Source organism: Antedon bifida, chromosome 3 (assembly GCF_963402885.1).
Source record: "Antedon bifida chromosome 3, ecAntBifi1.1, whole genome shotgun sequence".
In the NCBI taxonomy this organism is placed as follows: Eukaryota; Metazoa; Echinodermata; class Crinoidea; order Comatulida; family Antedonidae; genus Antedon; species Antedon bifida.
This window is the reverse complement of record NC_136228.1, coordinates 11,533,662-11,552,124: the sequence shown is the minus strand read 5'-3', so window position 1 is coordinate 11,552,124 and position 18,463 is coordinate 11,533,662. Positions and strand designations below refer to the sequence as shown.

The 18,463-nt window shown below is 33.7% G+C and overlaps 1 protein-coding gene across 1 annotated transcript; it reads right to left on the bottom strand.

The window, feature by feature from the left end:
* Positions 1–9,775: 9,775 nt before the first annotated feature.
* Positions 9,776–18,119, bottom strand: LOC144837821 (cell division cycle 7-related protein kinase-like). The gene is made up of 10 exons (XM_078693092.1): positions 17,957–18,119; positions 17,109–17,273; positions 16,685–16,768; positions 15,090–15,225; positions 14,594–14,687; positions 13,775–13,917; positions 12,914–13,103; positions 11,909–12,308; positions 11,217–11,366; positions 9,776–10,666 (listed from the first exon to the last, which is right to left on the bottom strand). Exons 2-10 carry the CDS (start codon positions 17,257–17,259, stop codon positions 10,317–10,319), a joined length of 1,698 nt encoding a protein of 565 aa, XP_078549218.1. The 5' UTR covers positions 17,260–17,273; positions 17,957–18,119; the 3' UTR covers positions 9,776–10,316.
* Positions 18,120–18,463: the final 344 nt, after the last annotated feature.

The following is an 18,463-nucleotide window of genomic DNA, read 5'->3' as shown; positions in this document are numbered from 1 at the left end:
ATTGCATTTCTATTGCGTACGAACCACTACTTTCGTATTTGATGGAATCCAACACAATGCTGTTCGTTATGTTTTTAACCGGGTCTGTGTATGAAAACAGAAATAATAATGTTATATGTACTTTTACTCACATAATATTATATCGTAGATAAATATTCCTGCACGTGAAAACTCGATTCTCTTTTGCCAATCAAGCAATATATTTTTTTCAAGAACATAAAACATAAGTTGAAGAAACAGGTAGGCCTATTTATCATTTAAACTGAAAATTAATTTAAAATTAAATGTGCTAAATGTGAAATTACGTACCTTTTAAAGACAGAATAACGATTCCAACTTTATTAGAAGTGTAATAATAATAGTAATTTGACGAAAAGGTAACAGTGAGTTCATTTGAGGTCGTTTGAATCCATTGTTGTTGCCGCCTAGATGATGAAGAATCCAACGAGAGTAGTGTCTTTCCGCTTGAAGGATCGGTGAAAGACAAATAACCATTATATGAAAAGTAATCATTGTAGACAAAAATTGCAATTGTATGACCATCCTGCACGGTAAAGTTATGGGAATGTGTGACGTAAAGGTAGTAACCTGAATATATTACATCCAGATAGAGAATGTCTTCAACGAATACCGATTGGTCAGCTTCCGCAAAACTAAGAACATTTTGTTGATCGGTGTAATGCTTGATAGCATTGAAATCATCCGACGGCAGTGTCGACAGGTAAATACCTCCACTGCAGTTAATAGATCCCTGATAGTAGTGATAGGAAAGGGAATAAACTGTAATACCGTATCCGGGAGCAGCACAGATGATATCAGTATTGGTAGTTGGATCTTTATCGATGAATGGGTTATCTATGTAGAGTGTAAAGCCTCTGTGGACATTATGAAGGTTAAGATTAGCAAAATGATGATGATTAAAGTCAACTTTAATAGCAGCACTGGAATACACATTCATTTTCTCAAGATTACCACCAGTTTGACTAATGTAAGCAAATTCCAGCGAACTCTGCTTACTAGAAAGCGTGTACTTGATACCACTCCACTTTCCAGGATTACATACTAAATAAAGCTTACGATATGACGGACAAACATACAGTTGAATGTTGAAAGCACAGTCTAAGATATTTGTATGAGTGTCTTCATTGCATTCAAAATAATCTAAGACGGTCATTCTGGTGGATGTGACAGTGTAATAATCAAGATAACCGGTGTATCCAAGTTGCTGACACGCTATACGCGCAACACTAGCAACGTCATAATAATAATAAGAATGAGAATAATAACAGACAGAGCCCCAGTTTCCATCTTTTAACACCTCTAAGACTCCTTCCCATTGATTTTTTCCATCAGATAATCGAATAGGAGTAGACATATTTTTATAAAATGGCGCCATTCTGATCATATCTGTGTGGTTACCGTTGGCTAAAAGTCTTCCACGAACTAATATTCCAGTATAGTAGTCAAACAATAAGGTTACACCAGGTTCAATTACCAGCACACCATCTGAGTGTATTAAAATGTCGTTACTGACAACGTACGGACTACCGTCAGAAGATAATGTCACATGACTGTATATACTGCCACCTATCGTTTGACCGAACTGAAAAACTCCAATTAGACTACATTCTTGATTTGCAAGTTCAGAGGTGTCATTGACGACACGATAAGGCGATATTAAAAGCTTTGGGTACGACGGTCGTGTTTCGCCATCAATGATACGAGACTTGATGACAGAACAGTTATCAGATCCCCACCAAGACAGGCTAGCGTTAATGACCGTTGTTGATAGTTCTTCTTGACCAGCAGCAACAACTTCATACATGAAATCAGGATTAACAAGAGTGTTGCTCTTCATTGATACTTTTGAGTATTGTAAGAACAAAACAGATGACGGCCACACAGAGTTTGGAAATCTCAATCGTGGCTGATTGTTAGTTATGAAGTTTTTCCCAACAACTATAGTATAGTAGTTGTAGTTGTATGATACATCAAGAGAAAGGACTCGCTCACATGTATTGTTTCTAAAAACGTTATCAGTTATTTTTATCATATTTTCATGATATACTTGATATACATCTACATGTACAAGGAAACCTCCTGTGTTAAACGATATATTATTTCCCGAGATGATGATATCGTATAAACGTGGGCTTATGCCAGCTCCAAACTTAATTGCACCGTTCGTATTGTATTCAACTGAATTTTTATAGATGTACGAGTTTGAATATGCACCAGTTATAACGATTCCACATCCGTTATTATAAGAGAATGAGTTATTTTCAACCTGCAAAGTATTGCTGTTACTATCGTAGACAAACAGCCCAGAATCGGAGTTCCCGTCAAACACACTATTGATTATGTTCAGATCACCTCTTCTCGAAATCAACCCATTCATATTATTTTCTGAAACATATGATGCATTAATAACAATGTTCTGAGCTTCATAAATGCTAATTCCATTTAAAGAGTTTGCAATAAAATCACTTAATTCGAGAGTTAGTTCATCAATCCTGGCGTATGTTTGAAATCCATTCCCATTATTAAACATCATTTGTACGTTGTTCACACGTAATTCCGGCATGTACGTTGGATGCACTGTCAGTCCATTCCCATTGTTGCCAACAAAGTCTGAATTTTTGATTACATGAGACCCTTGTATTGCTGAAATAACAAATAATAATCTTGAAATAACAACAAAAAACTCAAAATTTGACATTTTACTACCGTTATACTTATAGTTTAGTTTAGTTTATTTTCCACATAAGTTCTCATATCAAAATCAATTGAAATTCAAAAATGCACTGTAATGGACATTGTTAATTTGGAAACATGGCCGACTCAATTTATACATTTAATGTTATGAAACAAAGTAGTTAATTTAAAAATCTGAAGAAAACTATTTTGGTTTATGATAATTATTTATACAACCATTATAATAAACATACTTTTCTTTAATGGGCGCGACATGATACGTACAGTACCTCACATAATATAGCATAATTAGAACAAACACATTTGCATGGTTAAATGTTATTACAAAACAATTACCAGTAAGAAGTATATTGAAGAAGTAAGAATATTTTGTAATATACTTACGCTCACTCCAAATCACTAAGTTTAAATCGTTTCTCCAGTAGTAGTAGTAATCGCATCGATATTCAATAAGCATCACATTGTTCGTGATCATTATTACCTCGTCTTGTTTTGTAAACCTTTTGCCAACAGCGGTTGAGGTGTCATTACCATTATAGAGGATCACGTAACTATAGTAACTATGGTACCAGTTGTATTGGAGGACTTTCACTTTTAGCAAGTATCCTTGGTCTGCATAAAACAACTGACATTTACAAAATCATTATTTTTTCTATTAGGCATTATTTCCGACTAATTGAAAAATTCAGGATATCTCTCACCCACCTTCCACATACAAAAGAATAATTCGTGAACAAAGTCGTGATCCGCACAGAGTTATTACCCTATATTATCGTGCACAATAAACATTTGTTTTGTTTTATTAATTAATACATTTTAATTCATTTATTTGGTTAAAATAAATATCAATAATAATATACAAGAAAAAATAGTATAATATAGGATCACTATAATTATATGAACACTATAATTTTGACCAGGAGCGCAAAAACTAGCTAATTAAACAGGTTATTTCCGTTGGCTTTGTTGCAAGTTATCACGATAAAATATTTATTTAAAAAAAATAGGCCTACCTGTCGACAAGATTGAGAATAGCTGTTACCATTATCTGTATAGTATCCTGTTTCGAATGAAGCAATATATGTAACATTATCATTACACAGTATGTCATAATTAGGAGTACCATGATCAACATCAAAAATTGCAAGTCCATCAAATTCGTTATCCTCAAATCTTGAATTCTGTATTGAAATTGATCCTAAAGTAGACATTTCCATTCCATAACCGCGATTGCCTTTAACAACAACCTCATTAATGTCAATATCTGAGACGACGCCAGAGAAACATATTCCTGACCCAACACAATCAGTAATATTGACATTGGATAAATATGGAAAGCGTCTAGAATGTGAATAAATGGCGGGATTACCAGCTTCGCCGTTTGCGTTTGCTCCAGCCAATGATATATCTGTATATCTTAGGAAGCTGCGTTTGTCTTGATCTGCATCGCTTTTAAGCCAACTTATACCAGCCCAGTACGAGGTATTGGAGAATGTCAAGTTGTGCGGGGAACTTATTGTTGTTGAACACACGACCCCTAAATACCCTACGAAAGGAAAACATTAAAGCGTTTATTTGTATTTATTTATTTATGTTAAAAATGTCTATAATAAAAATATTTAAAAAAATAAATTCATTAACTTACAATCACAATAGCTTTCACTGCGGAAACAATCAAAGATAGATTTCTCGTTGGAATTACAGTAAACCTCATAAAGATTGATTGGTTCTGGCCCTGAACCGAACCCATTGTAGGACCCACTTTCATATCCAAGTTGACGGCATACTACTAAAGCAGCATTTGTACGAGCATAACGATTTGCACACACTTTGCCCCATCTACCAGCTGTATACACTAACACATGACCCTGGCGTTCATTACCCCCGTTCACCAGCCTTACGTGTGACCATTTGAGATGCCATTCGTCTTTCAAAAATGTTGAATTTCCATAACTGGTCAACACAACATGATTGTCGTCTGTTCCATTGCTAATCAAAGTTCCATTAACAAAGATGCCTGTTCCTTCTGCAAAGAACATCTGCACTCCTGCTTGAATGGTTACAGTAGCATTGCTCTGTACATACAGGTCATCTGTCACAAACACAGGACTATCAGAAGATACAAACTCTACATCTTCTGAAATTTCTCCACTGATGAATGTTTCACCAGCTGAAAAGCTTAAACAAAATCCAAATATAATAACGGACAACAAATTTTTATTAAGTGTTTCCATCTTTATTGGAGTTTTTCAAATATCAATAATCGAAACATGTTTAATCGATCTCTGTGACGATTACCGAACTGACAAAGATTCTCGGGTAAACAGTTTTATTCACATCAACTTGCTAAATCATTAACATGATAATAGAGTTAAGAAAGTTCAGAGTTATTATTAGAAACCAATATATAATAAGCAACGAGCAAACATGTTTTATGACAATCCTTGTGACAATTGAATTAATCAATACATGACACTAACTGATCAAAAGGTGTACAATTGCATGACATACAACCAATTACCTGAAACAACAATACTTAAATTTTCCCAGGTTCTAGATAACGGATTTCAAGGCCTGGTGCATTTGCTTATAAACGAATGATTTGACATTATTTGAACCAATCATAAACAATAAATGATTGTACATAATTGCCTCTGACAGAACACCAAGATATCTAAGTATTATAATTATAGGCTACAATTATTTTTAAAGTATTCCTTAATTCCTAATTATACATGTGACATTCTTTTAAAAGGTTAACTTCGTAAACATTAATAATGCTACAAATATTTTCTTTAAATCTTACATATAATTGCACATCTGTTGTGTTTAATCGTGAACTCAATGTAAGCCTATACTTTTCACTCTAATCCTCTTTTTTTTCAGTGTAAACAGTTCAAGTGGATGAATTAGCAGGGATAAAAAACTATTAACAATGGCTTGGTGAATTGTAAATGATGGATGGACGAATTTCTTTTTAGTCGCATGGACGCGACTCTATAGTTCACTATGTCGGTCGGTCTGTCTGTCTGTCGGTCTGTCTGTCGGTCCGGTATCACTATGCGTTTTATCGCTTTCTGACCTTATCTTGATATCAGTTTAATCTAGCTAAGTCAATTTTTCACAGTATATTCCTTATGGCCAGGAATCGATGTGGTTATGTTTTCACGGTGCGCAATAACAAATTACGCGGTGTACGCACGATGTAACGAAATCACGTTTGTAATCATATCTTCACAACCATGAATCACAATTAAATAAAATTTGGTACTCATAAATTTCAGGGCATAAATCATCATATGGCAATACAATTACGTGCGTAGCGCATGTAACGCATGCGTACGCGCGCTTAAAATTTTCAAAATTTATTTTCGATGAAATAAGAGTACGTTTCAGGCAATTTTAAGCGTTTACAAAATTGCCATGAGTGCGCATATTTTTGCGCGCGCACTGCGCGTTAAATGTTATTGCGCATTTTTTTTCTTTTTGCGATTTCTGTTTTCTTGACTTACTTTTCAACTCGAAATTACGTTATACGAGCACGTCAAAAGTGACAGGCTACGCACGTGGAAATTAAAAAGATATAAATGTTTTTAAACATTTCAACATTTTTAAACATGTTCAGTAATTTCGGTCAGTTGGTAGGTTGGTCGGTCGGTCGGTAAACACTAATGAGCACGCGACTGCAGCCATCTATATGGCCTTGTTTTACATTATCTTAATATCATGTATCAAGGTACATCTATATCATTAGATATCTCTACTTCAAATTAGTCAGTCTATTGAAATTTTACAAAAGTTTTTTATATTTTAAAAACCAGAAATAAAATGTATCAACGTGGTGCAACATCTTGTTAAAATATTCAAATTTATTTTAACAATGTCAGATACGACTTTAAGGCAATAAAATTATAAATTACTGATATAAAGTAAATAATTGTCGATTGATATGTACAGATGATTCATTTATTCATAATGGCATATTTATCAAAATCGACATCTTCACAGTAAAACTGAATGATTCTATTACCACAGAAAAATGGAGCAAAGCAAAGATCTTGCAAGATGGCATGTAGTATAATATTTTTATCATTTTATGCATTTCTTTTTTTATTTATATGTAGGAAACGTCGATTCAATTGATTGTGTTTACGACATTTTTAACACGGTCACGAAGAGTACCGTGTACCTGGGTCAACTCCAGTCTCCAAAGACCCTCTAAATCCACACATACATCAATTAAAAACTCGTTATTACACAGGTTTCGTGTTGAAATGTATTGTGATACGTACATATTCATTTGTTTGGTAGATTAGGGAAGTTAAATACTTTGTCACGACATAACATTTCATAATAGGAGACAGATTGGTGTTTGTCACGACATTTCAACGTACCGTTGCGTCGACCTTATTTATATTATTTTGTACATTATACAGTGCCTTTGTCATTGGTGCCATAGAAATTATCTTTGTTGAAATAAGATCTAAGTACAGTATTTTTACAATGTTGAAAACTTTATTTCAGTTGAGCGAGACGAGGCGAGACGAGGCGAGGCGAAGCGAGGCACTCAGTGCCTCTAGCGATGCAACTAGATTCATTGTTGTGAATCCGAGATATTATACTGAACAATAGAGAACAAAAATCAAATAAATATTAATTTACTTCCTGGTAGGTCTACAGAGTATATACTACTTGTTACTACTATATTATTTTTATATTATAGAGGGTTACAACATACTAGGCCTATTAAAGGAGTAAAATGACAGACTTAAAATTAACAAAACCCACAATTATATGAAGCGACTACATTTATGTTTATTCAAAATTAATATCCATACCATGTTTCAAAATAAGCATTCAGATTTACGCGCTCTCTTAAAATTTATCTGTCGAAAAGTCTATAAATTCGCGTTCGTTTGTAAAGCTGAATGCCTCCTACCAACAACTGTAAAATAGTCGTGTATGGTGGAAACAGTTTCATTGGGCGGGATCGCCGGATTTGTGTGAGGAAAACTTGTGACATTTGGTGGAATTATCAGAGAAACCAATGGTACCAATTCCTTCGAATATTACCTAAATATAGCATAATTATGCTATATAGCATACTTTTTACCAATTTAGCTGCAGCATCTAGCATATTTTGGAAAATCTAGCATAATTTGGCATAATTCCCTTAATTCAGCATTTTTTTGAAAAATGTAACATAATTTTAACCAAATAATTTGGCAAAAAACTAAATGGTTTTTAAAATATTTTATTTGTTTATTATCCAGTAACTACTGTTGACCGGGGGTTCTGTTTAACAAACAAGACTCTCCTTCTTTCCAATAATGGCGAAAACGATCCTACATTATTAGTTGTGAACAAGACATTTGATGAAATTGCGACCTGGTGTATCTTGTCCGGCTTACCTTTCCATCCGTATCTTGTTCGTGAGTTTATGATCGAAGGTCGGGAAGGGGCTAAATCTGGGAATTGTAGTTTTTTTGCAGGGAATTTGAATCATATATTTTATTTTTTACAGTTGAACCTCCCGTAAGCGGCCATCGTCGGGACCGGGAAAAGTGACCGCTTACGGGATAGAAGGCCAAAAACACGTATTTATGGCTACGCACGATATTTTTAAACCACGGCCTATCAATACAAATGGAAGCAACACAAAGACGTAAGCGCACCGTAAGTAATTTTTACAACTCGATGGATCACTCGAACTGTCAATGTGATTGGTCAATTCACTTGCGTTGTGCCTGCGTCATTGCGTTGGGTGCAAGTGAGAACCAAACTTAAAGTAAACAAATTTCTTTTTTATTTATTTAATAATCTCATTCAACGATTACCGAACTGACGAAGATTCTCGGGTAAACAGTTTTTATTCACATCAACTTTTAACACGATAATAGAGTTAGGAAAGTTCAGAGTTATTATTAGAAACGAATATATAATAAGCAACGAGCAAACATGTTTTATGACAATCCTAGTGACAATTGAATTAATCAATACATGACCCTAACTGATCAAAAGGTGTACAATTGCATGACATACAATCAGTTCTACCTGAAACAACAATACTTAAATTTGCCCAGGTTCTAGGTAATGGATTTCAAGGCCTGATGCTTTGCTTATAAACGAATGATTTGACATTATGTGAACCAATCATAAACAAGAAATTATTGTACATAATTGCCTCTGACAGAACACCAAGATATCTAAGTATTATAATTATAGGCTACAATTATTTTTAAAGGCCAGGTGCGGGCAAACAATTTCTATTGATCATACATTCCAATAATTATCGATCTATAGTTTCCCCTATGTTTCATAATGTTTGGGATTTTATTTGTGTTACACAAGCTTTTTGAAAATAAGCACTTTCAAATTACACAGTACAATCTCTATTCTTTTGTACACAAATTTTGTAAATAGAGAGGCATTTTAAAAAGCTATGAAAAATAAACGGTGTGGTAAAAATGTTATCAGATGACTAAATATAACAAAATTATCCACCATATATCCACCATCTTTTTTCACCTTCTAGGGAGTCACCAGACATGTTATTACACTAGGTTAAACTACATAACTACTGAAAAAAGGTCTTCCTGGTTTTTGTAGCAGAATTTTGCCAAATTTTGTATTTTACCATTTAAGGAAAATTCATGATTTTTCGTCTTGATTTCTATTACAATTATTTAATTTATGTACAATTAATCAGATATTATATTTAAAATTCATGCCTGTACCTGAGCTGTAAAGTATTCCTTAATTCCTAATTATACATGTGATATTCTTTTGAAAGTTAACTTCGTAAACATTATTAATGCTACATATATTTTCTTTAAATCTTACATGTAATTGTGTTTAATCGTGCACTCAATGTAAGCCTATACTTTTTTTATTTATTTAATAATCTCATTCAACAGCGGGAAACCCGCCCCTTACAAAATGGAAGCTTTTAAAAACGTAACCAATAAAATGAAAAGAAATGCACAAAACAACACTACATTTAATAATAAATATTTATTTCTTTGAAATACTGTATAAAATAATATATAAAACTTTACAATTAAAACATTTGAAAATATCTATGCAATGCATTTTGTTCTTATAATAAAGTGAATAAAATTTGCTAAATCTTAATTCATTCATTTATCTCTTTTTCATCTTCTCTTTATAACGACTATAATATATGAAATCGTATTTAAACATTATATTTTACTGAATTGTGGGTTTCCTCAATAGTGGGGGGGGGGGGGGGGGGGGCTCAAAACTTCCTGAGTGGTGTATAACACTACATCAAATACAATGATTGGAATGTTTGTTGTGACTTTAGCTACACAAACAGCCTTCTGCCCGAAATTAAATTTCTTCTAAAAATACTGCGCATGGTTTTTCCAATTATTATTTGTGGATCAACTTCAACAACATTTTAACAATTGATCGTCAAGCGTGAACTACTTTAAAAATAGTTCATACTTCATTATGTCTATTTAAAAACCTGAAATTTAACGCAAATTATTTATACAGTAGTAGCACTTTTAAATATAATAATAAATAAATCTTTTGGCAATTCAGCAACACATTTTTAATGCAAATATTCAAAGGAATTACTTCTGAACAGGACAATTTATCAGAAAAGGATGTCGTAGAGCTTCTTCGGCTGTGATTCTTTTCGATGGATTTAGATCCAGTAGTCTGTAGAGCAAGTTAAACGCAGAATCTGGGAAAGTGCCAACAGCATTCCGACTGCTCTTTCCTTCAGTTGTAACATGTGAGCGTAGTCGTGGTGAGGTTTTTCTAGTTCTTGGTGACACCTTCTTAGTTGGTGGAGAATTCTTTGTTGATGGAGATTTCTTTGTGGTTGGTTCCTTTGGTGAAGTCTTTCCTTGCCGGAGCTGTTCGCATAAGTTTTGGAGGTTTAGAGAAGGCAAGGTGGGGCTACAGACGATAGTTTTACCTGAAAACAATATAAATGTTATTACATTTTGTTGAAATGAAACCCTAACTTAAATCCCAACATTCCTGGTACATGCTAACGTTTCACAAAAACCTGAGTAAGTTATTTAAATTAAATTTAAGTACTTAATGCTACAACTTGTATGAATAGAAATTAAGAATTGGTAATGTCTAATAGGCCTACTGTAAAATTATTATTATTTTTATACGGGTTATTCAATTCAGTTTCTTTTATTTTGGAAATCCTATCCAAACAAATAACAAAAACTCCTAACCATTGTACTGTATTATCTCAATAGAAATAACCACATGCAAAAGACTATGACACTGTTATTACTATAAACACTGACTACTATTAACATTATTATCAATACTCTCCTTAGGGACACCCCTATTCAGGGGTTATCACTATTATGGGTACACTTTTCCTAAAAACGTACAAGGGGTTTTAACACTAGGCCTATAACATTTTTTCAGGAGACACCCCCATTAAAAGAGACACTTTGTTGGTCCTAAGAGTGTCCCCTACTTGGTATTTTGTCAATACTTACCACAAGAAGTTGCTGCTTCTTTCATCTTGTTCGTGCCCATAATACTAATAATTTGTGCAAGGTATACCATGTCGTCTTGGGCACGGAAGAACGGGTAACGACCACTGAGGAGGGACAAGAAAATAACACCAGCCGACCACATGTCAACAGCTGTCAAGAAAAATAACAGAATTTAGAATACAGTTAATTTTTGCATGATATTCTCACAGTCACAACAGAAATAAATTATATTTAATTTTACATGTACAAGCCAACTTCTGTCGACTACTGTACACATATGCAAGGGTAATAATTTGTGGACTGTCAAACTGACTAAATATAATTTTACTATTAAGGTTTTTTTATTAGGGTAAGGCGATAGATCTTAGACGGATTCTAATTATTAAGATTTTAGAAAATTCTTGGTGCTATACCATATCTAACTCGTCCACTATCATAGAACCTAACCATTAAACCTAACCTTACATGATACAGGCATCACATATGATACTGTACACATGCTGTATTAAGGAATTTACCTATGATACTGGGAAAATATTTTCATATGAGGATACAGTACTGAGAATCAAAATATGAAGCATAATAGCACTGTATCTTTTAATAAAACCCATTACCGTACACATTCTCAATATAAATTTTTCCTATGAAATGTGAAGTGTAGACAGAAACCGGCTTAAGCTACACTAACGTACCTGTTGTCTGCTTTTGGCACTTCATGAGCACCTCAGGTGGACGAAAACCAGGTGTACCAGCTCTAGCAGCCACCTGTACTGCCCTAGACATGCAAATTTGACATGTCTTCTGCGTTCCGAAGCATGAACACTGCCCCGTAGCGACACTATTACTTAATCTTGTGGATCGATATTTAGCACCCTCTTTGCATCTGGGAGGCTTCGCAGTTTGTGGGATCATTTTGCTTTGGAAGCCTCTTCTTGGTGACTTGAACAACCTCTGAGGAAGGTCTCGTTTTTGTTGAAACTGATTGTGCCGCGAGTTTGAAATTCTTTCATTGGAAGTGTTTAAATTTCTTTCAGTTAACCTTGCGCAGCTTAGTGCTGGAACCGATTGCCTTCGTTGAATATTTCTTCTCATCTAAACAAATTTTCATTCAATCAATTACTTTAATTTATTCAATTACTTTTATAGGTAAATGAACATTATACTATAAAGATTATTTGTATTTTTGTATAAATAATCATCCTCAATTAAGAAAATTGTTATTAGGTCCGATTTACGACAGCCACAGGGGAACCTTCTGAGAAAACATGTTCTACCACCATATACGAGTAATACTCTTTGCCTCCTTATTTTATTTAAAGTAAGCATCACTTAAGATAAGCACCAGAACTGCTGTTGAAGTGAGCATTGAACCTGTGTAAATTGTTTGCCCAGGTTCAACCACTCTATTCTTTATGTGATAAGATAGGAATTTTACTGATTTTCAATGACTTACAATCGTTAAAAAGGTACTATTAATTGTTTTTTTCTTATATACTTTTTTCCCTTAAAAAATTGCCCCAAATTGACATAAATTACAGTCAACTTTGTTGAATTCCATATAACATAACAAGAAAGTCCTGTAGTACCACATTAAAAAAAAATGCTTACTTCAAAATAGTAGTTATAAATAAATAAATGGGGTTATCATTTGTAGAAATGTTAAACCTGTAACTCCCCTTTAAGATCATTAAAATTACCTGGTTTTCGCTATATGACATGATCCGCCTTGTTCTCCGCTTGCTCGGTGATGGATGCGAAGGCGTTGTAGATTTTGAGGCAGCCAATGACAATGCCACTGAACTCATAGATGATGATCTGTCTTGTATTTCTTTCATTACGGCTGAAGACGCAACTTTATGCGCCAATCCAAAATCAACCAAAGAAAATCTATCAATAAGATTAAGCTATGTTGTAAATTATTTGAATCTTTGTAATCCTACTGTTGAGCTTCGGTGTTACTATTCATCTTCAACTCAACACCTGCTTCACCCGCGTGGCAAGCAAAATAGAGGGCGCTATAAAATGTTCATTTACATGCCTAAGCAGTTTCTAATGCCCACAAACAATAGAGGGTGCCATATTAGCCTAAACTCAAATCATTCAAATCTATGGTTTGCTTTTATAATTGAGCATTAAACTTTTTACATGAAATTTCCTTAGAATGTCACTTCAGAAGGGCCAATGAGTTAAAAAGTGGTAAGATTTTGGTACTGGTATTGGGTTAACATTAAATATATATATAGTATTGTTATACACATATTTTGGTAAAGCATAGTGGACTCTCTTTGACAATATTCATGTATATATTTTGGCATGACTTGCATATTTATTTTGTTATGCCATTTATATATATATATGTGAATCTGTATTTTATTACAGCATAGCGCCCTCTTTTTGCCAATATTCATGTTATTTTGGCAGGATTTGCATTGTTTAGCAAAGCATAGCGCCCTCAAATTTACAAAAATGTTTGCATATTTTGACATGAGGCACTTTTACAACTAGCAAAGATTTGCTAGTGGATATAAAAAGTAAATTCTGAGGTATGTATAGCATACCTATTGAGCTTTCTATTGTAAAGAAAGTTACTTGGTTTAACATCACGGTGGATAATATTAAAGACATGTACACGACGCAAGGCAAGCATCAGGTTCATCATGTAATCACGGATTTCATCCACGCTCAATTCACCAACATAATCCTATTATAAAAATAAAACATTTTGGAATGCCATTAAAAAAAAATCATTTAAAATACAACAATAAATCTTAATTTACTCATTATTTTTAACAACCATCTGTCATCCTTGGTTTGCAGGAAAAATGTCAATTTAAATGAGTGGGCTATGATCACAAGCTGAGGTGTAAAAATGGTTTTGTATGAGCATATATAAACACACCAAGTAACAAAAAGAAAAGACCAAGTGGAAGACCAAAATATAATTGTAAAAGTCAAATAAAAACAAATCTTTAAGGACAAAATATACACATCGCCTATTCTTCCCTAAACAGAAAAAACTGTCGTCTGATGGACGTGCGGCTCCCTAGATAAGTGGCTGTGTGTGACAGTGGCTGCGTGTGTTTTAGTACACCGGGGTAAACGTAAAACCCCTACTCGTTTCGAATAATGCATTAGGCTCTTTAAAGAGCCAGATGTGTACACTGGACCTACAGTTTATAGTCCTTATCCGAGATGAAAAATATAACAAGCAGAAATCATTTTCACGCTGAAGAGAATGAAGGTACATGGATATTTGTACAGTTTGTAGGCAATTCACAATTAAACAAAATATAAGCAATGCATTGTTCATTCTTTTTTTTTTGTTTACTAATTTTTTTTTTTCACACAAAATATTTAATAAAAAAAATAGAACCTACTTGAAAGCGATCGTGTTTGAAGTACGGCATCACCATGACAACATGGTCTTTGTTTCGAAGACAGAGTTTTGTTCCCATAACATTATCGATACCCCTATTAAAAAGATGTTACAATAATTTGGTTTTATTCATGGATTTTTAATGTTGTATATTTATATTTTTAAAAATCTCAAGACAGTACAGATTATGTACTAAAGAATAAAAGATGTTGAGAATGTTAAATAAAAAATAACATGAAACAAGCAATCAGGTTCATAATTAGTTTTTTATTTGTCAAATTTTATTTGAGAAAAAAATGTGGATATGATGATGTCATGTCACTATGATACACATACCACATATTTGGGCACATCACACTATTTTGTCAAACTAGTTTGATAGTGTAGTGTTTTTATTCATGAATTTTTAATGTTTTATATTTTAAAAAGACATTTTTTGGATAATCTTAAGACAGTTGTCAGATTATATACTAAAGTATGGACATAAATGCTGTTACCCTATATTCTGAAGGCAGTTGAGCTCAAATGAGACTCGGTCTGGATGACTGGTCGGGGTGATATGCTTAAGTGCAAACTCTTGGTTTAGATGTGGAAATTGTCTTAAACTAGCAAGATAAACAGAGCTGAAAGTACCTAAAAGAAAAGAAAAGACGATATTTAAACAGTTTTATAAATTTCAGATATTAAACATTTGTTAGTATTAGCTAGCTAGTACCGTACTGTATAACAAGTCAAATGGCACAGCGAGTCAAATGGCCGATCGGTTAAGGCAGGGGTGCCTTTTACCGTACCTAAAGAGCCAACAACATCGGCAAGGGTTCTGTGCCGAATCGCTCCTAGTTCTGGTGGTGGAACAAGTCTTCTCAGATAAGGACTATAAATTGTAGGTCCAGTGTACACAGTTATAACCTCTGTGCACTTTAAAGAAGCCAGTTCATTATTCGAGAAGAAGAGTAAGGGGTTACCCCGGTGAACTGGTTCACAAAATAGCCCCTGTATCAAGGGGATTACCACCTATCTGATAATTTACTATTGGTAATCCTCATTGCCTAAAGACATAAAAAAAAAACAACAACTATGCCAGGACAACTACTACAAGAGGGTAGGACTAGGTTAGCCTGAATAAAATGATTATGTTGATATTTGACCGTTAGAATATAGAATATTTTTAGGGTTTATGCTGGGTTAAGAAAGTTCTATGTTGAAATTTAGATAATTGGTAAGCCATTGTAGCTCAGTGCAACGAAATTACATGTAAGTTTATTTGACTTTCTAAGGACAAATACCTTTCACCACAGCTAATCCAGTAGCATAAAATCAAATATTTCATTAATTCTTTTTTTTTTTGTGGTTTTCGTGAAAAAGTTCAAGTTTATGAGAATGATCTCCTCGATTAAAACATTTACGGCTTCACAATCCTCCTAATATGTCAGCATAGTTAATACTTTGTGATTAGTGAAAATCTTACAAACTTATCTGAATCAGCTCACCAACCTGAACAATTTTCAGTATAACTAATAACTCATTAATGCTCTGGCCTTATTTGTGGTTACAGTACTTGATAAATTATGTATGGAGCATACTGTAGTCACAGGAGACTTTAGTACATCAAAGTATAACTCCAAGTAATGACATACAGTAACACTCAAGTGGGTTGTCAAATTTATCCTCGCAATCATTTTTATTTTTTATTCAATTAAAATTGGCAATTAAAATATAAATTAGAATGTCAGCATGTGCAGCTTAAATTAAGTTTTTGACCATTACAGTAGTTGGTCAATTATATATCATAAATATTTGTTTTTTTCGCCATATTGGCTTTTTATTAAATCACAGTACTAAAAGGTTAACGTAGCCACCCTTCGATCATATTTATGATTATTCTACCAGATTCAGTTCAATAGGTAAATTATGCTGTAGTCACGATACTGGCAATAGACAAATTTGGTGTTTGGATGTTTTTTCTATGTGTTTTGTGCACACACTGGTTCTTTAATTGTTTTGTGTATTGTATTCTGGGTGAACAATAAGTAAAAGAAGACAGTATAACAGTTGTAAAAAAAATTCATGATAAGTGCTGACGATACTGTACCTTCCCCAATCTTTTTTGTGACGTCAAACAGCTCATCAACTTTAGGGACTTTATCTAATAACTGATTTATGCTTGCTTGCACTTCTGTAAAATATAACAAAATTAGCACAATATTAGTTATTACTGTAGAATACATTTATTTTGTAGGTAGGATTCATTGACTTTCATGATCTACAATTTACCATGCATTTTTATAAAATTTTTACTGTATAATTTCTTATATTAATTGTGTTGTATAAATTTGTTTATATCTGGGGGTAATATATTTGAATATCCAAAAAAAATAAATGGCTCCCTCAAAATAAATGCCTCTCTTAAATAAACACCTCCTAAAAATCCTTCTGAACAATGAGAGTGCTTATTCGATAAAGCCGAATGGTATGAATGAATTCTGAGATTTGATATACTGTACTCCTTTGGATACCTTTAGGACTGGTGCACTTGAGTGGAGAGGATGATCTTTTTCTCTTTCGTGTCACAACATTATTGACCTCTTGTTGGTCATCTTCTTCAATATATCCACTGGCAATGTACTGATGAGTAGTACCACTGCTGTTGGACGATAACTGCTTCATCTCAAAAAATAAATCTACAAAAATAAATATTAATTACTGTATTATACAAAAAAAAGTGCCTCCCGAACCATAAACTCGCCTCCCAGCGGAGCGTTAAAAAAGGCCTCTAGGTAGGCCTAGCCTACTTTAAGTCTCCCTAGTAGTAGTATAGGCCTACCTAGTACCTGTACTGTAGTGGGCCTAGTATAGATACTACCTATATAGCCTCTTATAGTGGTTATAGTAAGTAAACAAGAAAGAAAAAACATCATTTATTATTTAAATTAGGCTAGAACTTGTGTGTATGTTTTATCAGTAGTTTATTAGAATGTGAAAAACACTGATTTGATGTTGTTTTCTGGTTATTATTATTATTATTATTACTAGCTAGGACTAGGCTAGGCCTAGCCTAGACAATGTCTAGACATCCTACAGCTAGGCCTAGCCTAGACAATGTCTAGACATCCTACAGCTAGGCCTAGAGAGTCGCTACAACGTACGGCATCCAACGGCACACTTCCAGCTCAATTATGCTTCCGTTTGGCCTAGCCTAGGCCTAGCCTAGTCTAAAGACTAAAGCCTACTTAGCTAGGCCTAGGATATCAGTAGGCCTAGCCGCCTAACTAATTTAGACTAGGCCTAGAGAGACTGGCTTAATAATGGATTGGTATTTTTTTACATTTCTACTGTAACTACTACATACTACAACAAAAATTACCTTTCAAAATAACTACTGTACCACCGGAGTCCGACGTCCTGTATGTTGTGTCGATAGTAAACAACAAGATTTAGGGATTCGCGCCAAAATCGGCTTGTCTAGAAAAATGCATCATGGGTAAACAGATTAGGGAAATCACCTAAAATTACGTAATAGGTTTTATGTCTGGCGCTATAAATATAATCATAATTAAAATAAATAATAAAATGAATAAATACAACAAAATGACAACAAATATGTTAACCACAGGGGCCTAGACAACTCTAATAACATTTTTGGTGAACTGCAGTAACAAATGGGCCTACAGTATTTTTCTAAACTCCCTCTACAGTTGAACATGGAGCTATGAGCTCGTACTGTAGGCCTACTTCAAAATTAATTCCAGTAGAATGATTTTGTAATTAACAACGTTAACAACCATAGAAAAAACAATTTATGTAGGCCTAGACCTATCAATATGTTTTGAATTAATATGTTTAGGTTAGGTCTATTGCAAAAATATATGTT

What these genes read in the sequence shown, in the direction of transcription:
- LOC144837821 (XM_078693092.1), bottom strand. Translation starts at nt 17,259, where the DNA reads ATGAAGCAGTTATCGTCCAACAGCAGTGGTACTACTCATCAGTACATT. An exon ending in AACTGCCTTCAGAATATAGG is followed by an intron (nt 14,688 to 15,089) that starts GTAACAGCATTT and finishes TCTTTTTAATAG; the next exon opens with GGGTATCGATAATGTTATGG. An exon ending in TACAATAGAAAGCTCAATAG is followed by an intron (nt 13,104 to 13,774) that starts GTATGCTATACA and finishes TCTTATTGATAG; the next exon opens with ATTTTCTTTGGTTGATTTTG.